Source organism: Arvicanthis niloticus, chromosome 4, assembly GCF_011762505.2.
Source record: "Arvicanthis niloticus isolate mArvNil1 chromosome 4, mArvNil1.pat.X, whole genome shotgun sequence".
Classification (NCBI taxonomy): Eukaryota; Metazoa; Chordata; class Mammalia; order Rodentia; family Muridae; genus Arvicanthis; species Arvicanthis niloticus.
This window is the reverse complement of record NC_047661.1, coordinates 13,141,637-13,162,977: the sequence shown is the minus strand read 5'-3', so window position 1 is coordinate 13,162,977 and position 21,341 is coordinate 13,141,637. Positions and strand designations below refer to the sequence as shown.

Here is a 21,341-nt window from a genome sequence, read left to right as displayed (position 1 = left end):
AATCTACTGTTTTCTGTTATTAACTGTGGCTATGCCCAATTCTCAAAAGCTCCTGCCTCTGTGACTTTCCAGCAACAGTGGTCTGTAACCTGGACTATAGACAAAACTCTCTCCCTTAAGTTACTTTTGTTACTTTTATTACAGCAACAGGAAAGTTAACTAAGACATGACCTTAAAAGCATTAAGATTATCCCACGGAAGCTAGGAATGTGAAGAAAAAGTACACAGTGAAAACTAAACAGGGAGCAAAGATACAAATGAGCTCCTTTGTTACACTTTTTACAATAAGTAAAAATGGGTTAAATTCACTGATAAAGTGCTGAGACCCTCAGATGGATAACAAAGTGTGTGTCAGCACTATATAATTCAGAGGTATAACTCATCGAGCCCAAAGGTGTAAAGAGCAGTTCATAATAAAAAAAAAAGTAAGAGGAAAACATCAAACAATGGAAATCAGAGTCATCAGTCTTAGTAGACAAAAGACGATTGTAACTTACAGGACAGCTCTACATGAGCTAAAGGGAGAGAAGGAGAAGAGAATGCACTGGATATATTTGCTTTTATTTACATTAAGGTGAAATTCAAAGTAACACTTTGTGTGTGTCAGAGTTTACAAAGTTTAACACTTCCCAGCCCACAAAATAGTATCAGTACATTTGAAATAATCACCATCACAATTAATTTTCTTTCTGGTTTCACTGCTATCAACATGGAAGAAAAAAAGAAAAGAAAGAAGAACAAAAATCCTCTTTAGTACTTTCATGTCTCACAACTGAAAATATCTATTTAACCCTTTATTTCAAGAATAAGTAAAAAAAAAAATAAATAAAAGCTGGTTAAACAAAATTTCCAACATAGATAATAAAAGTGTTATATGCCAATCCATAGTAAGTAGTTAAAATAATACTTGGAAGAAAACTACAGAACTGAATTGATTTGTCAAGAAAAAAAAGTAGCAGCGATTGGGCTAGGGAGACAGTTCAGGGGTCAGAGCAGTTGTGGCTCAAGCATGAGAACCTAGGTTCAAATCCCCAGCGTCCATGTAAAAGGCCCACATGGCCACCTGTCAAGAGAATCTCAGTGCACTGCTGGTTGCCAGTAATGAGAAAGACTTTCCAAGAAAAACAGTAGGCAGTGATGGAGTGGCGAAGGCCACAGTCTATAATAACAGGAGGCAGGACAAAAGACAAGTTGTAGAGACTCCAGACTTCACAGAGTCCTCCCTTGGGAACAAATAGAATTTACAAAAGTCGACTTAAATTCTGTTTCACTTAAAAACAAAAACAAACAAACAAAAAAAAACAAGACAAAATAATAACAACAACCCAAGCAAACAAAAGAACACACCTCAGATTCTTAATATAGAACCCAAACTTACTCTCACAGGAAGCCTGTGGTGAAACTCTCTTCAAAATATTATAATCCAATCTCTAGAGGTTATATTTCATGGTGTCAGGTGTTTTGTGGATTGATTTGACACAGAACAGGAAGACTTGTCATCCCATCACTCCCTCCGTGTGTATTTGTTGTAACTGGATCATCTTCAGTACGGCTTTCCGAGGGCTTCTAGAAAGAAAGACCAGCATGACGTAGATGCAAAAGCAGTTAGAACAAGTATGGTGGCGTGTGTTTAATTCCAGAGTTATGGAGCCAGAGGCTAGGCAAATCTCTGAGTTTTAGGTCTCAAGTTCCAGGATAGTTAAAACTGAACTGTCTTGAAAAACCAAAACCAACCAACCAAATAAAGGAAAGCTGGGATTTTACCATGTGAAGTCCCACCCTGTTCCTCACAGATTCAGCTAAAGCCTGGGACTTCATCAGGATACACAATCTTCTTGTCTTTACCTCCAATTGCCTATGACCCTAAGGTAAGCAATCTTTCTTTGTTTTTGTTTTTGTTTTTAAACCCTAGAATTTGATACACCTTTAAGAGACTTGATACTGGTTTTATGTGAAGGTCCTTTATTCACTTGGACTTGAGCTTTTTACAAAGGGATAAGAATGGATTGATTTGCATTCTTCTACATGCTGACCTCCAGTTGAACCAGCACCATTTGTTGAAAATGCTGTCCTTTTTTCACAGGACTGTTTTGGTTTCAGCTCCTTTGTCAAAGATCAAGTGACCATAGGTGTGTGGGTTCATTTATGGGTCTTCAATTCTGTTACATTGATCTTCCTGACTGTCTCCTTACCAGTACCATGCAGTTTTTATCACTACTGCTCTGTGGTTCAGTTTGAGGTCAGGGATGGTGACTCCCCCAGAAGTTCTTTTATTGTTGAGAATAGTTCTTGCTATCCTGTTTTTTTGTTTTTTGTTATTCCAAATGAATTTGAAAATTGCTCTTTCTATCTCTATAAAGAATTGATTTGGAATTTTGTGGGGATTGCATTGAATCTGTAGATTGCTTTTGGCAAGATGGCCGTTTTTACTAAATTAATCCTGCCAATCCACGAGCATGGGAGGTCTTGCCATATTCTGAGATCTTTGATTTCTTTCTTTAGAAACTTGAAGTTCTTGTCATACAGATCTTTCATTTGCTTGGTTAGACACTGAAACTGATAGAAGAGAAGGTGGGGAAGACCCTCGAATACCTAGGCACAGGGGAAAAGTTCCTGAACAGAATACCAATGGCTTATGTTCTAAGATCAAGAATTGACAAATGGGACCTCATAAAATTGCAAAGCTTCTGTAAGGCAAAGGACACTGTCAATAGGACAAAATGGCAACTAACAGATTGGGAAAAGATCATTACCAATCCTATATTCAATAGAGGGCTAATATCCAATATATACAAAGAACTCAAAAAAATTTGACTCCAGAAAAACAAATAACCCTATTAAAAATGGGGTACAGAGCTAAACAAGGAATTCTCAACTGAGGAAACTCGAATGGCCGAGAAGCACCTTAAGAAATGCTCAACATCCTTAGTCATCAGGGAAATGCAAATCAAAACAACCCTGAGATACCACCTTACACCAGTCAGAATGACTAAGATTAAAAACTCAGGTGATAGTAGATGCTGGCGAGAATGTGGAGAAAGAGGAACACTCCTCCATTGTTGCAACTAGCATTGCAAACTCGTACAACCACTCTGGAAATCAGTCTGGCGGTTCCTCAGAAAATTGGACATAGCATTATCTGAAGATCCAGCTATACCACTCCCGGGCATATACCCAGAAGATGCTCCAACATATAACAAGAACATATGCTCCACTATGTTCATAGCAGCCTTATTTATGATAGCCAGAAGCTGGAAACAACCCAGATGTCCTTCGACAGAGGAATGGATACAAAAAATGTGGTATATTTACACAATGGAATATTACTCAGCTATTAAAAATAATGAATTTGAGAAAATCTTAGGTAAATGGATGGAACTAGAAAATATCATCCAGAGTGAGGTAACCCAATCACAAAAGAACACACATGATATTTACTCACTGATAAGTGCATATTAGCCCCAAAGCTTGAAATAGCCAAGATTCAACTCACAAATTACATGAAGCTCATGAAAAAGGAAGACCAAGTGTGAGTGCCTCGTTCCTACTTAGAAGGAGTAACAAAATACTCAATTAAGCAAATATGGAGACAAAGTGTGGGACAGAAACTGAAGGAGGGGCCGTCTGAAGACCATTCCACCTGGGTATCCATCCCATGTGCAGTCACCAAAGGTAGACTGATGTGGATGTCAGGAAGTGCATGACAAGAGCCTGATTTATCTGTCTCCTTAGAGGTCTGCCAGAGTCTGACATATTCAGAGGAGAATGCTCACAGCTAACCATTGAACTGATCAAGGGGTTCCCAATGGAGGAGTTAGAGAGAAGACTGAAGGAGCTGAAAGGGTTTGTGGCCCCATGAGGAGAGCAACAATACCAACCAACCAGAGCTCCCAGGGTTTAAGCCACCAGCCTGGGAGCACATAGGGAGGGACCCATGACTCCAGCTGTATATGTAGGGGAGGATGGCCTTGTCGGGCATAGGTGGGAAAGGAGATCCTTGGTCCCATGAAGGCTGGAAACTGAGTGTGGGGAAATTCAAGGGTGGAGAGGTGGAAGTGGGGGGGGGTAGGTAGGGGCATATCCTCATAGAAGCAGGAGGAGTGGGGATGGGATAGGGGGAATGGGAGGGGGGAATGGGGTAAGGGGATAAAATCTGAAGTGTAAATATAATATCCAATTAAAAAAAAGACTTGATACTGAGGAAATTAAGGGAACCTCGCCACCTGGTGGCACTCATGGTGTGTGACATGAAAGTGGCCCCTTTTGGTCTGAAAAGAAGCTTTTGCTTAGACACTTCTGCTCCAAAGCAGCAGAGCTGACCTCTCCCCTGAGATCATTGTCTTTGTGCTTGCCTAGGTCCCCAGTCTGAGTAAGCCATGTGGCAGGTTTGTCTTAGTCTTAAGTCAGATGTTTTGTTGGGCTGGAACTCAATAAGAAAAGAACCCCCTCCCCCACCCCAGATTGATTTCCTTTTAACAATAACAGATAAGTATTCATGCCTTTTAAAAAAGAACTTACGCTGGGCAGTGGTGGCGCACACCTTTAATCCCAGCACTTGGGAGGCAGAGGCAGGTGGATTTCTGAGTTCGAGGCCAGCCTGGCCTACAGAGTGAATTCCAGGACAGCCAAGGCTACAGAGAGAAGCCTTGTCTCAAAACAAAACAAAACAAAACCAAAAACAAAAACGAAAGAAAGAAAAGAACTTACGATTGCCCAGGAAGTTATCAGTTTAGAATATTCTCTCCACTGTTGCTTTCTGCATCTTAGGCTTTAGATTCTAGCAGAAGAAAGAATATTTAGAAGTACTTGTTTAAACAAGTCATGGATTTAATGTTTCACATGATTTGTCTGGGTATGTTGCATTCTTAAATATTTAATTTCTAAATCACAGCATTTGACATTTTGGCAAATATGTGTCCTGCTGGGTGCCTGCTAATTAAAAAAAAAAATTAAAATGCACACACGGAAGATCTCTGAGCGTCACTCCAAGATTGGGGTCCTGTTGGATCGTGTTTGACTCCAGGCATGAGTATTATAAACTGTTCCACAGGAGATTCCAGTATAGAGGGACCAACAGGAACAGCACATAAAGAATGTGTGTGTTCAACACAAAACTTAGAAATTAGACACCATTTTACTTTCCAGCCTGGCAAACAAGAGGAAGTGGTGTGAATTTATCCTTCAGTGATGGCTTGGGGACCAGGAATTAAAAGAGCAGTCAATTGTTTCTGCCATTTAAAACCTTAAGGCTGCATTCACGGTGCCGCTCAGTGTGGGGCACATGCCTACTGGGTGCAAGACCCTGGGTTTAGTTCTTAGCCCTGCTGTGACTGTGTGTGTGTGTGTGTGTGTGTGTGTGTGTGTGTGTGTGTGTGTGCCACTGTGCATGTGTGGAGGTCAGAGGACATCTTGGAGGAGTGGGGTCTCTCCTTCCACTAAGGAAGCCCAAGGATCAAATTCAGGTTGTCAAGTGCCTTTCCCTTCCACTGTGAGCTTTCAAATGCTCTCCATTACTTCTCATGGTGTTTCCCATGTGATCATTATGTTCATTATTAATTAATACATTCATTAATTTATGTAGACATGACATGCAAGTACTTTACTAAGTACTAGGGCTATAATTCTGGGCAAGATTTTTATTATTACGCTGCATTTTAGTATCAAAATGTTTCTACTCTGGTGAGAGGAGGTATTCGAGTGCTTATATTCAAGTGGTAGCTGGGACGTCGATTTGCTAGTTTATAAGGGCTTGAGTCATAAAAAAATAAGAAGGGGTATCAGAAGTGACAGCTAGCCATACTCTTACATTCAAATAAGCTTTTTAAAAAAAACACTTATTTTTGCGTATGGATATTTTGTCAGACTGTAGGTCTGTATCATGTGCATGTATTGCCTACAAAGGCCAGAAAGCCAGATCCCTTGGAACTGGAGTTACAGTTATTAACTATCACATCAGGGCTGAGAATTGAACCTGGGTCCTCTGGAAGTGCTGTTCTCCTATGAGCCATCTCTCCAGACCCCCAATAAGCTTTAAAAAAAAACAAGTTTCATTAAAACACATCATATGGGCTCGTTTGGAGTTGTTGTTGTTTGGTTTTAGTCAGTTTTGTGTTACTCCAATGAAACTCCAGGCACCGACATCTTAAAAAGAACACATGTTCAACATCTTGGCAGGCAGAGTAGACAGATGTAAGAGCCAGAGGACTGGGTGACAGCTGTCTTCTGGACAAAGCAAGCATGTTGAACCTAGTTCAAACCTGATCCTGAAAGCCGAGGTAAATGCTTAGCTGCTGAACATTGCTACTTCTAGAACACAGGAACACAAAGTAAATATTTCCACTCAGAAAAGGAAGGAATGGGGCTGTGCCAAACAAAGCTCGGTGTGGAGTGGTCGCCACGAGTACAAGAAGCCTGGCTCTACACAAACCGGGCAGGGTGGCGCATGCCTATAATCTCAGCAAATCTTGGAGGCAGGAGGTTGCACAGTTAGAGATCACCCATGACTACACATTGCATTTGAGGCTATCCTGGGCTACATGATGCTCTGCCTCAAAACTAGCAAACAAACAGAGGAGGACTGGAAGCAGATCAAGGAGGGAGGCACCAAAGACCTACAAGGCAAGACCTCCTCCAACTCTACATTTGTACCCAGGGCAGGCGGTGGGAGGATCTGAGCTCCAGCAGGCTGGGGCAGCCCTGCTGTATGGCTCTATGTGCCTCTTTCTTGGGCTGCCCTCATTCATTGCCTAGATTTCATACATTCTTTGAGCAAGGTGCCCACTGATGATGGGACATAATTTTATCATGTACAGAGTTCACACTTGAGAAAAACATAACCGGTCACCATAAAGAACAGTTACAGACACAGACACAAACTCTCTCTCTCTCTCTCTCTCTCTCTCTCTCTCTCTCTCTCTCTCTCTCTCTCTCTAATGTTTTAGGTGAGATATTCTGTGAGTTTTATGCTGACCTGCATTCACAGTCTGCACACAGCTCTGGAGCACTGGGTTTCACACCCCTGGACCAGATAACAAAGGTGAAAATTGTGAGCTGTTGCATAAATATTTAGAAACTGGACACCTAGATCTCTGCAAACTGGTACCAGGTGGATCATTGAAAGGCTATAGTGATCTCATTTGGGGGGAATAAAGCAAGTGCCTCGTCGAAACACTAAAGTGTCTGTGGCTGGGCTTTTGGCCTGCAGCTGCTGTGTTCCAGTTGCCTCTCTTATCACATGTATCCTGAGGTTTCAGCAGCCAGGCCATACCCTAACCAGTTCAGTCGCTTCTGGGCATGCCTTCAACCTAGAAGATCACTGGGTATTTTAGGGCTGTGTTTGATCTTTGCAGGTTATTTAGTTAATTAAAAAGGCTCCAAAAAAACTGGCTTCTTGATCCAGGTCCATCAAATGCTCATTCGTCACAGAAACAAAAATCCTGTCGTTTTCTTTGAGCTCGAACAGTCCCCCCTGATAGATGGAGTACAGTCCGTACTCAGCATCTTTGGACCAACAACTGTTTCTGGCGCTCTTCATCAGCATTATGGGGTCGGGATAGCTGGTATATTTGTATATATACTGCACCATCTGTTTGATTCTCCCTCTGTCCTTTGAGACTGTCTTGGAAGCTTCTTCCGCCTCCTGAAATCGGAAGTACGTTTGGGAATAGATGTAATACAGGCCCTGCTGCTGGATGACCAGCTCTCCGTTTCTCAAGAGCACGTGGTTGAGAAATGAATGCCCTTTCCGAGAGGACTCCCAGGATTCTATCTTCTGGCCCAAGGTCTTTCCATCTTTGGAGACTACATGGAAACGAAAGAAACGGTTAGCAGGAGGAAGTTTACATCAAAGAGAGGAGATACCTCAGCTGCTCCACACAGTCAGTCTTTTCATTGGGCTTGCACACAGAGCTGAGCCAAAATCTTATACTTTTCATCTGGCACGGATCACAAAGGCTAGTCATGTGAAGATGGGGAGGCTCCTGGATCATTTTGACCTGCTTGCTATCTGTTCCTCTTGCCAGCTATGCCACACCCACACACACACCAAAGGTTCAAGGTTCCCTGTGGTTCAAAGGTGTCCCTTTGGTGGGAGGTCCTAGTGCCTTGTGGTGAAGACAAATGCTGTGGATTAGATTGTGGTGAGGGCAAAGGCTGTGGATTCAAAGTTTTGAGATGGAAGAGTTTATACAAGAAGAGGAAGCGGAGGGATGGAGAGGGAGGAGAAATGGAGGATGGGGGAGGGAAGAGGGAGAGGGAGAGAGAGAAACACACACACAGAGAAAGAGACAGAGAGAGAGAGAGAGAGAGAGAGAGAGAGAGAGAGAGAGAGAGAGAGAGAGAGAGAGAATATTACTTTAAAGATTAAAAATGTCTGAGTGCGGTGGTGTCTGGCATCCCAGACCTTGGGAGCTCAAGACAGAAGAGTGTGGAGCTCTGAAGCCAGCCTAGGCTCCATGAACCACTGTTTCAATAAAAGAGGGAGAAAGTGGGGGAGTGGGGAAAGAGGAGGGGAGAAGAAGATGCAAGAAGCAGCAGCAGCAACAAAGGTAGGATGCAGTGTTCTCTCATGCACACTTTTCCTGAGGCCAGCTATAGCAGAGTTAGCAAGCTCTCCGTGTGTCTTCTTGTTTCACAAAACAGTTGTCTGAGACTGGATCACTGCTGAGCCCTTAGAGTCATAGAGATATTTCAGATAGACGTGAAACTACTTTCAATAGCTCCAGAGCCTCACAAACAATAGGTGTCATGCCCACCCTCACCCTACTGCCAGCCCCCGCCCCAGCCCTCGTGATCTTACTTGGAATTAAGGCTGAGTTGCCTCTCCGAGTGATCCCTGTAATGTGAGCTGCCACTCTCTGAGGTCTTCCACCTCTGGGCAAGGGAGGAGTACTTAGCTGTTTTTCTAAAAGACACATGACACGAAAACATCAGCGCTTGTCAAAATGCTTCTCAAACACACGGCTCAGCTTACAACACAGTTGTGTCTACCCGGGCATCCTGAGCACAGGGCCTTCCCAAATTGATCCTACGGTTTCATAAAACAGCCCAAATAGTGGGGCTGGAGAGGTGGCTGCTCTTCCAGGAGACCTGGGTTTGAGCCCCCAGGTCTCTCTGTGAGAGACCATATCTAAATGGAATAGGCAGAAACTCTTAAAGGAAAACACATGACAACCTCTTCCAACCTCCAAAGTATGCGTACAGGCACACATCTGTGCATAACATGTGTACACGCATAATATAAATCGTATGCAATAATGTCTCTTAAAATTTAGCTTCAAATCCCCATTCTTCCCTTTGTTTGGTTAAGATAAATTATATTCTATCAACAATCAGATATTGGCAAGGACGAGAAATTATCACACTATGCAGAGCTATATAGATTAACCATTGATTCCATTGAGTTCTCAAGGGACTTACTGTATTTTATGAGAGATACCAATTGGAAAATAAAATAACTATTTATGGGAAGGAGGGGTAAGAGGTATCCCTAAGCAGAGGAAGGACAGAGTTTAGTTATTGGAGAGCTGAGGTCAGGGGAGGGTTTGCCGAGGAGATGCTGTTAAGAACTTTTCAGTTAATTGGAAGAGAGATATTTCCAGAGAGCTAAAGCCAAGGCCCAGGGCAGAAAAAAGGAAAGAAATGCAGGTCTAACTTGAAGGAAATCAAGTACACAAGACTTAGGCTGTCTCCCCAAGACACTGGAAGGGATAAAAAAAAAAATGTTTCATGCTTCAGGTCAACTTATGTCAAGGTCTAGTTTGATGGGCAGAGGGAGAGAGGCCAGAGGCTGATAGGCAAGTTACAAGGTTGAACACTGGTCCACCTTTTAGGTTGGGAGCTCGGGAAGCAAAAGAAGGCAGTAAGTTTTCATAGGTAGGCAGTGAATGAGAAAGAAAAAGCCATTTCTGTTCATCTGGTATTAGTTATAAATCACCATTAATTTTGTTCTTATTATTTTTAGGAAGCCACATTTGCTTCTCAAAGCAAAAATTTCTCCTGAGCGTCGAAGAAACCTGACAGACTCTACATGGCTCTGAAAGGAGCATGATGGGGAGGGGTGGATGAATGGGGAGGTGGTGTGGGTGTACGTGGAGGATGCATGCTTATGTGCAGAGGTCAAAGGAGGATGGCAGGTGTCTTGCTCTGTCTAACTCTCCACTTTGGAGCCGGAAGCCTTGCTGGTGGGGGATGATCTCTTCTCCCTCACAATTCTGATAGTACAGATGTGTGTGTGTGTGTCATGTCGCCCCAGTCAAAATGGTACTTAACAGCAAGCACTGGGGAAGTGGGGGCCCTTCTACACTGCAGGAGGACTGACACACTGAGGGGTTTGGGGTGACGAAAAGCATTGTGGTCAGAGGCAGAGAAGGTGGGTAGTTTTTGAAAATTTTATCTATTTTACTTCCTGTCTAGTTCTAGATAATACTTAAGATGGTTTCTTTATAGCCAAATAATTAAATCAGTGAAAAAATTGAGGTAGAAGGAAAGTTCATAGGAGAAAAAAAAAAAAGATAAAGAACAAAGTTCTGACCATAAGGAGGCCATGAAGTTAATCACAAGCTTTCCAATCCTCAGTTCAAAGACACAAAGAGTCAAGGAATAGCTGAAGACAGTGAGTGACGAGGGGTCCTGTGTGTCTCCTTGTGTATGAGAGTGAGAAGAGACTGCAGGGATATTCAGCTGTGACATAGACAACAGCAAATACAAATAGCAAAGTATTACTACCTGGAACTGTAGAGATGGTTTCCTCAAGGGTTCTCAAAGTCACCTACAAATAATATTGAACAAGAGTGTTAATGCCCCTAAAAATGTAACAGAATACACATGCTTCTAGATTCTCTTTTTGACATGGAACAGGACACTTGTACAGACATCAATACAGAAGAACTTCTTTTATCTAAGCATAGGAGTTTGTGGGGGAATCTGAGATTGATCCTGAGATACCATAACCGAAGGACAATCTGAAAGCTCTGATTGGCACTTGGAGCAGCTTGGAAGGAAGGTCAACCATGTCTCCAGGGCTCCATGAAGTGAATGATAACGACGTTCCTTCTCTCTCTCTCTCTCTCTCTCTCTCTCTCTCTCTCTCTCTCTTTCTCTCTCTCTTTCTTTCCCTCCCTCCCTCCCTTCCTCCATCTCCCTACTTCCTTTCTCCTCCTCCTTCCTCCCTCTCCTTCTCCCTCTCCCTCTCTCTCCTCTCTGCCTCTCTGTCTCTGTCTGTCTGTCTGTCTGTCTGTCTGTCTGTCTGTCTATCTGTGTGTGAGACAGAGCCTGGACCATGCCCACAGATATGCTCACTCTATAAATGTCTGACTTGGTGCCACCATGTTATTCTCTAATTTTGATAATGCTAAGTTTGTGCCCAAAGAAATGGCACCAAAGTCCCATACCTTGCCAAACATCTTACAACCCCCTGTCCCAGCTTTTGTAGTAACAGAGGAACAGAGCCCAGTTTGAGTCCTTATGACTTCTGAACGCCCCTCCACTCATCCCCTTGTCACTTTCAGGATCTGCGCCACCTTTAGCCCCCTCACTGCAAATGTCAGGAGCTGTGTTCCACACTATAAAGTAGAAGCGTTCTGTCTTTCCTCTGCTTCAACCCCTCCCCACAGCTGAGCCAGCATTCACTGGAGTTGGTCCCACCCACTCTGGGGAAGAAACAAGGAGTAAGGTGGTCTTGAACACTCACCTCTCCTTTCTCTGTTTCTCTTTCTGTCTCTTATTCTAAAACAGAAAGAAAAGGGGGAAAGGGGAGGAGAGAGAGAGGAGGAAAAAGAAAAGGATGTAGGGATTGAGGGAAGAAGAAAGCAAGTGACAGGGAAAGGGTCGTTCTGTACCAGGGACTAGGAGCAGGTCAGGTGACCATGAGTCAAGGCTTTCCTCGGGAAGATTGTTAAGAAGGTTTACATTCCTTAGCTGATCTGACCTGTGATGACTTTATCTGTCTGAAACTATGTGTGTAAAAAGCATAACAATGAGCCGGGCAGCGGTGGCGCAAGCCTTTAATCCCAGCACTTGGGAGGCAGAGGCAGGCGGATTTCTGAGTTCGAGGCCAGCCTGGTCTACAGAGTGAGTTCCAGGACAGCCAGGGCTACACAGAGAAACTCTGTCTGGAAAAAAGAAAGAAAGAAAGAAAGAAAGAAAGAAAGAAAGAAAGAAAGAAAGAAAGAAAGAAAGAAAGAAAAAAAGAAAAAAAAAGCATAATAATGATTCCTTCCTGGGGAGCTGCTCTCAGAATTCAATGGGCAGATGTTCAAACTGGGCAGATGTTTACAGGAAACAGCTCACAGTATGAATTTCCTCTCTTGTGCTCACATCCACCTGCTTGATGTCCTCTGCCTACCAGTTCCTCTCCACCCTGGCTGTTCGGGATGAGTCTGGGCAGTTCTGGGCGGTTAGAGGGAATTAGTGGAGAGTGGCATAGAAAAATCTATCATGCTAATCCCCTTATATATCTCCTCCTTGGTTGGCCCTTGTACCTGCTAGCACCTCAGCCTCCAGACTGCTCCCTAGTTCAAGTCTCTCTGCCTCATGGCTCACTGAACCCCTTAAGCCAAAGGTTTTGGAAATCTCAAATCTGAGGTTTCTCACACCTGTCCAAAGCCTGAGCCTTTTCTGAACCTCCTCACTGTTAGCAATGGCCAAGCCAGGGAGTTCACACAGTTGAGAGACTAGTTCATTTGACACAGAAGCCACATTCCAGCTGCTGTCTGCACTCTACAGTGAACAGTGCTCAAGTCACCCACTGAGGCCCCGACCATCAGGACAATACTGTTTCCATGGAAGGAACAACAGACTCCTAAATATATCTAACATAAAGCATTCATCCTCCCACACTGGGATTTCCCATTCTATCCTTAGACGGTGATCTCATATGTGGGGCCTCTTTGTTTGCAAAGTATTTTTAATATTGGTGCCTTCATTTGACCTTTTCAGAAAGGCAGAAGGCAAATAATTGTAAATGCCATCATAGAAGGAGGAAGCAGGCAGAGAAGGAACTAATTTGACTTCATCTAAAAGTAAAATCAGTTAACCACATTCAGCAAAATGAACTGTTAGCCACCAGAGCTTTCGGCCAGAGATTCCAGCAAAGCAACTTCCATCGACAGACGCATTGGCCTAAGTTGTTGTTGGTTGACAGTGAATTTCGACTTCACCTTCAACTTCTCAACATAGCTGTTGTTCCCTCACCCCACTTCTTCTTCATTGCATGTGCGCAAAAAAAAAAAAAAAAAAAAAAAAAAAAAAAAAAAAAAAAAAAAAAAAAAAAAAAAAAGATGTGTATTTAATTTTAGAGATCAGCCATGGGGGAAGAAGAGAAAATGCCATCATTTGGGCCTCTTTTCTTTTCTGAATGATAACAATGAGAAACCACTGGGCAACCTTGAGCAGTAAATGCAGAGGTTAACTAACCTACAGGGGGCGCTGTACCGTCAGCCAGAGCTTTATCTACTATCTAGTATCAGACCGACCACCACATTGCTGGGGAATCACTTAAGCACCCTGGGACTTGGCTTCTTCATTTGCCAAATACAGATTTCCAGACTTGAAGGTTTGCAAATTCTTTCTCCTCTGACCTCATGTTCTTGCTGTTGTCGAGTACCTACCTCCTCAATGAGCTGATACAGTTGCCTCTTAGCCTGCAAGCAGGGTCTGTTCAAGATCTCTTCATCAGCAGAGTCCCAAAAATCCTCGTCTTCCTTTGAGAAGCAAGCTAGTCCGACTTTGGAGTAATTGTCCTGCAGCTGGACGGAGACAGGATATAACTGTGTGGTGAGCACGTGGTTTTGTCTTTTTACCCATTTGGAAGACAGGATATAACTGTGTGGTGAGCACGTGGTTTTGTCTTTTTACCCATTTGGAAGCACAAAGAAAAGAAAGTGTTGAGCATTGAGAGGAGCATGAGTATCTTGGGCAGCTTATGGTTTAAATAAAAGTAGGCATGCCACCCATTGTCCATTGATACTAACTGAGCAGCTGGATGTTGTGGCGGGGTGTAGGAATTAGTCAGACATCCTGGACCACAGTGCCCTCCTCTGTTCCATCTCTCGAAGACATGCATCTTTCTTACTTTCCCTCATATGCACCTGTTTCTCATTAGAAATGGTGATGATGAAGGGTACTTCAGCTTGAAGGTAGTGTGTGTGGCTCTCCCTCCAAAATGGGAAACCTGCCTGTGCACAAAGTAGGGAGTGGAATCCATTTAAATGCCCACATCCTTAACAAAAAGCAGCCAGCTGTTTGGTGAATGGTAGGTGGTGTTCTGGCCCTAACCACAGCTCCTGCAACTGAGTAGATTGTAGTTAATGCCATTGTTTCTACTCTGGATGGACCCATGGTACCACTAGGAATCTGTATCCTGACTCTCGGGCTTTTCTCAAAGCCTAGGAGCTGATCTAAGGAGACTTTAAGATGCCACTGAAGATGTTATGTCAGGACAGGAAGCCAATATTTATAGTAGCCTCATAATTGCCCCCAAAGTCCTTATTCTTACCAATGACCACTACTTAGTATTATAACCCCCATTCCCAACACATGGCTGCCATGAACCAGCCAGAACGTGCTCTGTACCTCCAGCGGTTACCAAATCAGTAGGGAGGTGGAATAAAGGGAAGGAGGAGGATGAAGACGTTCTTGCAGTTAGATTTCTTTCTCTTCTTTCCCCTTTGGCTTTGTTTACCTCACAGCTTGGATATACAACCCATTATTTCCCAATGCTTGTTGACATGGCACCTGTAAACTCAGCTAGCTGGGAGACTGAAGTGGGAGACTCACAAGTTGAAGGCTTGTCTAGGCTACAGAGTAAGTTCAAAGCCAGACTGTAAAAATCCATAAGATCCTTTCTTAAAACAGAAGAAAACAAGAGTAGAGTTGGGGGCGTGGCTCACTGGTAGAGTGCTTGTCCATTATGGGTAAAACCCTTGGTTCTTTCCCTGTCACTGTTGGTTTAAAACATCTGTTAATTTGTCTTTAACTGGAGTAAGTTTTGAAGAACCTGCGCTCAGACTCACAGATATCCATTTGCTCTGCTTCTGAGTGTAGGATTTAAGGCACGACCCTCCATGCTTGGCCTAAACATAATACTTTTATCTATTATTGAAATGTAGTGTCCTGCAAAGCGTAGGGTGGTGGTAAATTTAAGAACTCATACTTCCTATAGAAAACAATCTATTGATTGATTGGTTGGTTGAATGAGTGATTGATTGATTGATTGATTGATTGTAAGTCAGATCCTCCTATGGTTCAGTCTAGCTTTATACTTCCTTGATAATCCAGGATGACCCTGAGTTCCTGGTCCTCAGGTCTCCCTCCTCCTAAGCTCTAGGATTGCCATATCCAGCAGCCCTCCTGCTACTATGTGATGCTATGGATTGAAGCAGAGCTTTGTGCTTGATGGCCAAGCATTCTATGATCTGAGCTACACTCCAGCACCATTGAAAAAATTCCATTATCCATGCAAGGTTCTCTGTTTAAACCTGAAGAGCAGCCTAGGACGCCTCGGTGGCTCATTGGAACACTAATGTCCTCAGAAGGGAAACTTTGTCTTCTTTCCTAACAGTGGGTTTTCTCAACAAGAAAGGTTTGAGAGCCTGGAAGGTTAGGGCTCAGGGCAGGAAGGAGCTGCTGTGGTTGCTGTGGTCGTTCCAAGAAGGTGTCTAAGTGTCCTCTTGTAACTTTGTCTGAGGAAGACAAAGTACCTTAGGAGGAGAGTAAGTCAGCCCAGCCCGAATTAAACAGCTGGCTGGTGGCCAGGATACCTTCTGGGAATTTCCAGAAACGTTTTCAAGAGGTGGGAGGGGAAATCTGGATTGGGCCGGCTTCTGAGAAGGTATATAAGTTAATGCGATTGAGTTATTATACAAACAGTAATGAAGCGGGGCTCGGGGTGGGGCAGATGTGTGACTCAGGTAGAAGTAAAAAAAAACTAGAAGCTTAGGGAAGCCTTAAGAAGACATGGGCAACTCAGAAAACACAGAAAAGTAAAGGACATCTTCATAAAGGTAAAGCAAATTCTCTCCCCATCTAAAAAAACAAACAAAAACCCCAAAACAAACAAACAAACAAAACCAAACAACAACAAAAACAAACCAAGATACTACACTGAAAACGATAGCCCCACATCCAGCTAACCCCTGGCTCACCCTCTGTGTGCATGGTTGGGAATCAGACTGTATGCAGAACTGTGGGTATTTTCTCTTAAGATTATGTTGACATGGTGTGTCTTTCAAATCTAAGGGCATAGCTCAGTGGTGGCGTTCTTGCCTTGCTTGCCCAGTTCCTGGACTCTTAGAACTGCAGACTTCTAAGGCAGCTTAGACCATTTTTTATGACATTCACTACAGAAAATTTAGAAAATGCATAAAATTTGAAAAAGAAAGGTCCACTTTATCCTACCATCTTAAGCTCAACCTTAATTGTCAACCCTCTGCTGTTGGTCTCACTAGATATTTTGATGCATAAATGATTTCTGCCAATGGAGGAGTTGGAGAAGGGACGGAAGGAGCTGAGGTGTTTTGCAGCCCCATGGGGGGAGCAACAGTGTCAATTGGCTAGACCCCCCCATAACTCCTGGGGACTGGATCACCAACCAAAGAGTACACATGGAGGGACTCATGGTTCCAGCCGCGTATGGGGCAGAGGATGGCCTTGTTGGACATCAGGGGGAGGAGCGGCCCTCGGGCCTGAGGGTGTTTGAAGCCCCTGTGTAGGGGAATGCCAGGGCGGGAAGGCAGGAATGGGTGGGGGAGTGGGGGAGCACCATCATAGAGGTAGGGGGTGGGAGGATGAGACAGAGGGTTTTTGGAGGGGAGACTTGGAAAGGGTTAACATTTGAAATGTAAATAAAAAAATAATAATGATTTCTGGACAAAGGAAATGGAGAGGGAAAGCTTCATCCCCCCCCCAAACCCCCACTCCTCATTCACATTTAGCACCTACAGGTGTGAAACCAATGCTGGTCACAGCGAGCTTGCAGAGTTTGCACTGAGGTTATTCTGAAAATACCTTTGCCTCCTCTCTCCCTCCACATCCTTACCTCACCACATCCTTTCTGCCTCAGGAAACATGTCTGCCTGAAGAGACTCTGAGCTTTATTTGATATTGCTGGGTTTTTAGCAGAATTTTGGAAACCTCAATTATACAATGGGATTCCAGGAGTCAATGGAGGATTGGGTTGATGTTAGAGTAGACCCCTTGTCACGTGTGCCAGCTGATGGGCACCTGTGCACGAAGACAGACTACTCTGCTTATGCTGGAAAGTTAGCAAACCTTAGGGCTGGTGGCCACACCAATCTCTTACATAAACTTAGAACTGAAAAGTAGTAATAGCTATACCCATTTTCTCAGGGAATATACAAACTTGGGGCAAGCAAGATGACTCAAAGGACCAAAGTATTTACAACCAACCTAATGACCTGAGTTCAATCCCCAGGATCCATGTGATACTCCCACGTGACCCACACACATAAATAAATAAATAAATAAATAAATAAATAAATAAATGCAATTTTAAAGAAAGAAATATACAAATTTAAGACAGACACAGAGATAACTCAGTCAGGAAAATGCTTGCCAGATAACTTGTAAACTTGAATTCCATCTCCAGAGCCCACATAAAGAAAGTTAGACCTAAGCCAGGAGATGGTGGTACACAAATCTAATCCCAGCACTCATGAGACAGAGATGGGAAGACCTCTAGAGTTCAAAGCCAGCCTGGTCTACAAAGCAAGTTCCAGGACAGCCAGGGCTACATAGAAAAACCCTGTTTCAAAAAGAAAGAAAGAACAGAAGGAAGGAAGAAAGGAAGGAAGGAAGGAAGGAAGGAAGGAAGGAAGGAAAAAAGAAGAGAAGAAAGGGGAGGGAAGGGGAAGGGAGGGGAGGGGAGGGGAGGGGAGGGGAGGGGAGGGGAGGGGAGAGGAGAGGAGAGGAGAGGAGAGGAGAGGAGAGGAGAGGAGAGGAGAGGAGAGGAGAGGAGAGGAGAGGAGAGGAGAGGAGAGGGGAGAGAAAAAAAGGCACTCAGGCCTGGAGTCTCAGTGCTGAAGAAGAGGAGGGAGGTGGATTCATGTGTGGCCCCTGAGAGACTACTAGGTGAGTTCCAAGTTAAGAGAGACCCTGTCCCAAATAATAAAAGGGAAGAAAGAAAACAAAAGAAAAAGGAAAAAGGTAGATGGTATCTAAGACATGAGGTCAGAGGTCATCCTCTGGCCCCACACAAATGCAGAGAGTCTTGATCAGCATGCCCTATGATAAAGAAATTATTATCAGCCATAATTTTCATCATTATTTTCGAATAGAAGGAGAGCCTGCCTCATTCACTTGGAAAAAAATTTCCAGCTGATTGGGATTATCAAACTCCTGTGCCAGAGGAACTACAGACTGCACTGCCCAGCAGACCATTGCTGTCTGTGAACTGTGCACAGCTCGTCTATCTGGAAACTTTACCTTAGCATGCACTTCCAAACAAGACAGCAAGCAGGTCAGATGTTGGACTGGGCAATGTGCACGGTGCAGATTCCCTGAGTGTCGTGGAGGTGGGGTGGGCAGAGCAGTGCCTGGCATCCACAGCCCTGGGCTCCAGCCCTACCCTGGCTCCAAAGCTCTGTCTGAGCTTGGGGTTCACTGTCCCTACTACTCCTCAGCTCCCCAGAACATATGTTTATCCAACGTGGGCGCAAGCAACCTGAAGCAGAGTTGGTTTTTACTCTCATCAGTTTCAGTTTGACATTCCTAGTCCCAGGGACTTTCCTGCATTTGTATCTAGGTTCCTCCTGGCATAAAATCCAACTGTTTTCTCATGAGAAGTTAAGTCCTGATTATAGACTGTTAGCCAAGACAAGCCTGATCCCAGAGCAAGGCGGAAGGAAAGACAGGCCATTGTGTTCACACTATTGTCAACACAGGAACTCCACAGGCCTAAAATCAAAGCATACTCCTTTAAAAACTAAAACAAAACAAAAGTGTGTGTGTGTGTGTGTGTGTGTGGTGCAGAGCCTCTCAGTGGGACCTGGAGTTTACCAGTAAAACTAGATAGATCCTCAGCCAACAAGCCCCAGAGATTCTTCAGTCTTCTTCTCCCTAGCACTGGGATTACAGGTGAATGCTGGGTAATCAGAATCAAACTTGGATTGTCACACTTACATAGGAAGCACTTCCCTGACTGAGTCCCCCTGAAATATAGTTCAAATATCTGATTTATGTTCATCCCACCCTTAGCCTTGTTGGACTGAGCAATGTGCTACTTGGTGTTAGCATTTAGTCTAGGCTCTGCCCCACAGTTACCTGACAACAGCCAGGTAGGCCTGACTCACTATAAAGGGGGTGCTCACCCCTCCTCTCTCTCTTGCCTTCTCGCTCTCGATCTGTCCTGTTTCCCCTTCCCCCTCTCTCCCATTACCTTCTCCCCCTTCTCCATGTGCTCATGGCCAGCCTCTACTTTCTACTTCTCTCCTCCTCCTCCTCCTCCTCCTCCTCCTCCTCCTCCTCCTCCTCCTCCTCCTCCTCCTCCTCCTCCTCCTCCTCCTCCTCCTTTTCTTCTTCTTCTTCTTCTTCTTCTTCTTCTTCTTCTTCTTCTTCTTCTTCTTCTTCTTCTTCTCTCTCTCTCTCTCTCTCTCTATCTCTGTTTATTTTCTTCTCTCTCTCTCTCTTTATCTCTCTCTGTCTGTCTCTCCATTTCTCTATCTCTACTACCCTCTCAGCTCCCCTCCCCATGCCCAGAATAAACTCTATTCTACACTATACCATCCTGTGGCTGGTCTCTCAGGGAGACGGGATGCCTGAGTATGGGCCCTCAGAGGCATCCCCTTCCCCCACACCTGACTACACATCCACCAAACATATTTCTTCTCCCTATCTTTTTATAAAACACAACATTTGTTTCCATGATTCGAACAAGATTGCTGCAGCCACAAGGCAGAGCACTAACCACTGTATGATCAGGGCAAGCGGCGAGAGACAAAATGCTAACACTTGGAGCTTCTTCTCTGATTTTAATTCAGACCTATGCTATTCTATCCACCAACTTTTCAAAATGTGACTTGTCTATGTGAGAGTTTTTCGGATGTACTTCTTTGTCTGGAGGACAGTGGTTATTACAGACTCACAAGTGGTCAAAGTGCAGACAAGATAGATGTCTACTGGGCACGGGGTAATCTACACCACTCCCTCACCTCAAGGTCCAGGCAACTGCAGAGCAAAGGTGTAGGGGATTAGCTCAAAGTTCAGTGAGAGGTCCTGTCTCAGAAAAACAAAATAGAGAATAAGGGAGAAAGACAGCCGACATTCATCTAGCCTCCAAACCATGTGCTGTTTTCTCTCTCTTCCTCCCTCTCTCCCTCTCTTCCTCCTTTTCTCCCTCTCCCTCACCTCAAGGTCCAGGCAACTGCAGAGCAAAGGTGTAGGGGATTAGCTCAAAGTTCAGTGAGAGGTCCTGTCTCAGAAAAACAAAATAGAGAATAAGGGAGAAAGACAGCCGACATTCATCTAGCCTCCAAACCATGTGCTGTTTTCTCTCTCTTCCTCCCTCTCTCCCTCTCTTCCTCCTTTTCTCCCTCTCTTCCTTCTTCTTCCTCTCTTTTCTATTCATCCCTCTCTGTCTCCCTCTTTCCCTCTCCCTCTCTTTCTCCTCTTCCTCTCTTTTCTCTCTCTTCCTCCCTCTCTCCCTCTTTCTCCACTCTCTTCCTTTCCCTCTGTCTCTCTCTCTCACCCTTGCTCTCACTCTGTCTCTCTGTCACACACAAAAGGAACTCCAGAGTACCTCACAGAAAGCATTTGGGCAAGGTGACAATGCTAACTGCACCACGCACAGACACTTTTGAAAATGATAGCAAACTTTCTCCGGGAGTGCCGGTATATCCATTGGTAGCTTCCAGAGCCTGTTCTGTAACTAAAACTGCTTGGAAGTTTGCCAACTTGCAGTTTTATAAAGTCCTCTTGTTGTTAGCAGTAAGAGTCTGCACCTGGGAAAGGCATATTTTAATCCACAGCTAAAGTTTCAAAGAAGAGCAAGCTAAGAGGCAAAGCAGAGACAGGTAACCGGCTGCTGCTGAGACCACATGGCTACTAACCTGCTTCAGCTCCTTGGAGAAGTACATGTAAGTCACAGCCACAGACACTGCCTGCAGGAGCACCTGCAGGAGCACTATGCAGATCACTGTCATTCTGAAGTGCTGACTGAGGCTGGGGCCCTTCAGGGTCTCCATGGAGGGCATGCTGCTGTCCAGGTCTGACTTTCCCAGGGCAGCCTTGGAGCCCAGCAGCAGTGACTGAGAAGGCCACATAGAAAGCAGCATGCTCATGTAGTTTCTTTTTACTGTTGAGAGCAAAAGTGAAACTGAGAAAGTCCT

The 21,341-nt window shown here is 44.2% G+C and overlaps 1 protein-coding gene across 6 annotated transcripts; it reads right to left on the bottom strand.

The window, feature by feature from the left end:
- Positions 1–542: 542 nt before the first annotated feature.
- On the bottom strand, positions 543–21,293 carry Tnfsf10 (TNF superfamily member 10). Of its 6 annotated transcripts, XR_013109736.1 has the most exons (7): positions 21,063–21,293; positions 13,608–13,745; positions 10,726–10,768; positions 8,798–8,902; positions 6,971–7,800; positions 4,708–4,777; positions 543–2,556 (listed from the first exon to the last, which is right to left on the bottom strand). XR_013109736.1 is itself a non-coding variant. In XM_034500632.2 (5 exons), the coding sequence occupies exons 1-5, from the start codon at positions 21,291–21,293 to the stop codon at positions 7,355–7,357; spliced, it is 963 nt and encodes a 320-aa protein (XP_034356523.1). In that variant the 3' UTR covers positions 543–7,354. The 6 variants fall into 6 exon arrangements, 2 of the variants coding, with proteins under 2 accessions (XP_034356523.1, XP_076788317.1); XR_013109735.1 differs by having other exon boundaries at positions 543–1,223; positions 1,379–7,800; XR_013109734.1 differs by having other exon boundaries at positions 4,708–7,800.
- Positions 21,294–21,341: the final 48 nt, after the last annotated feature.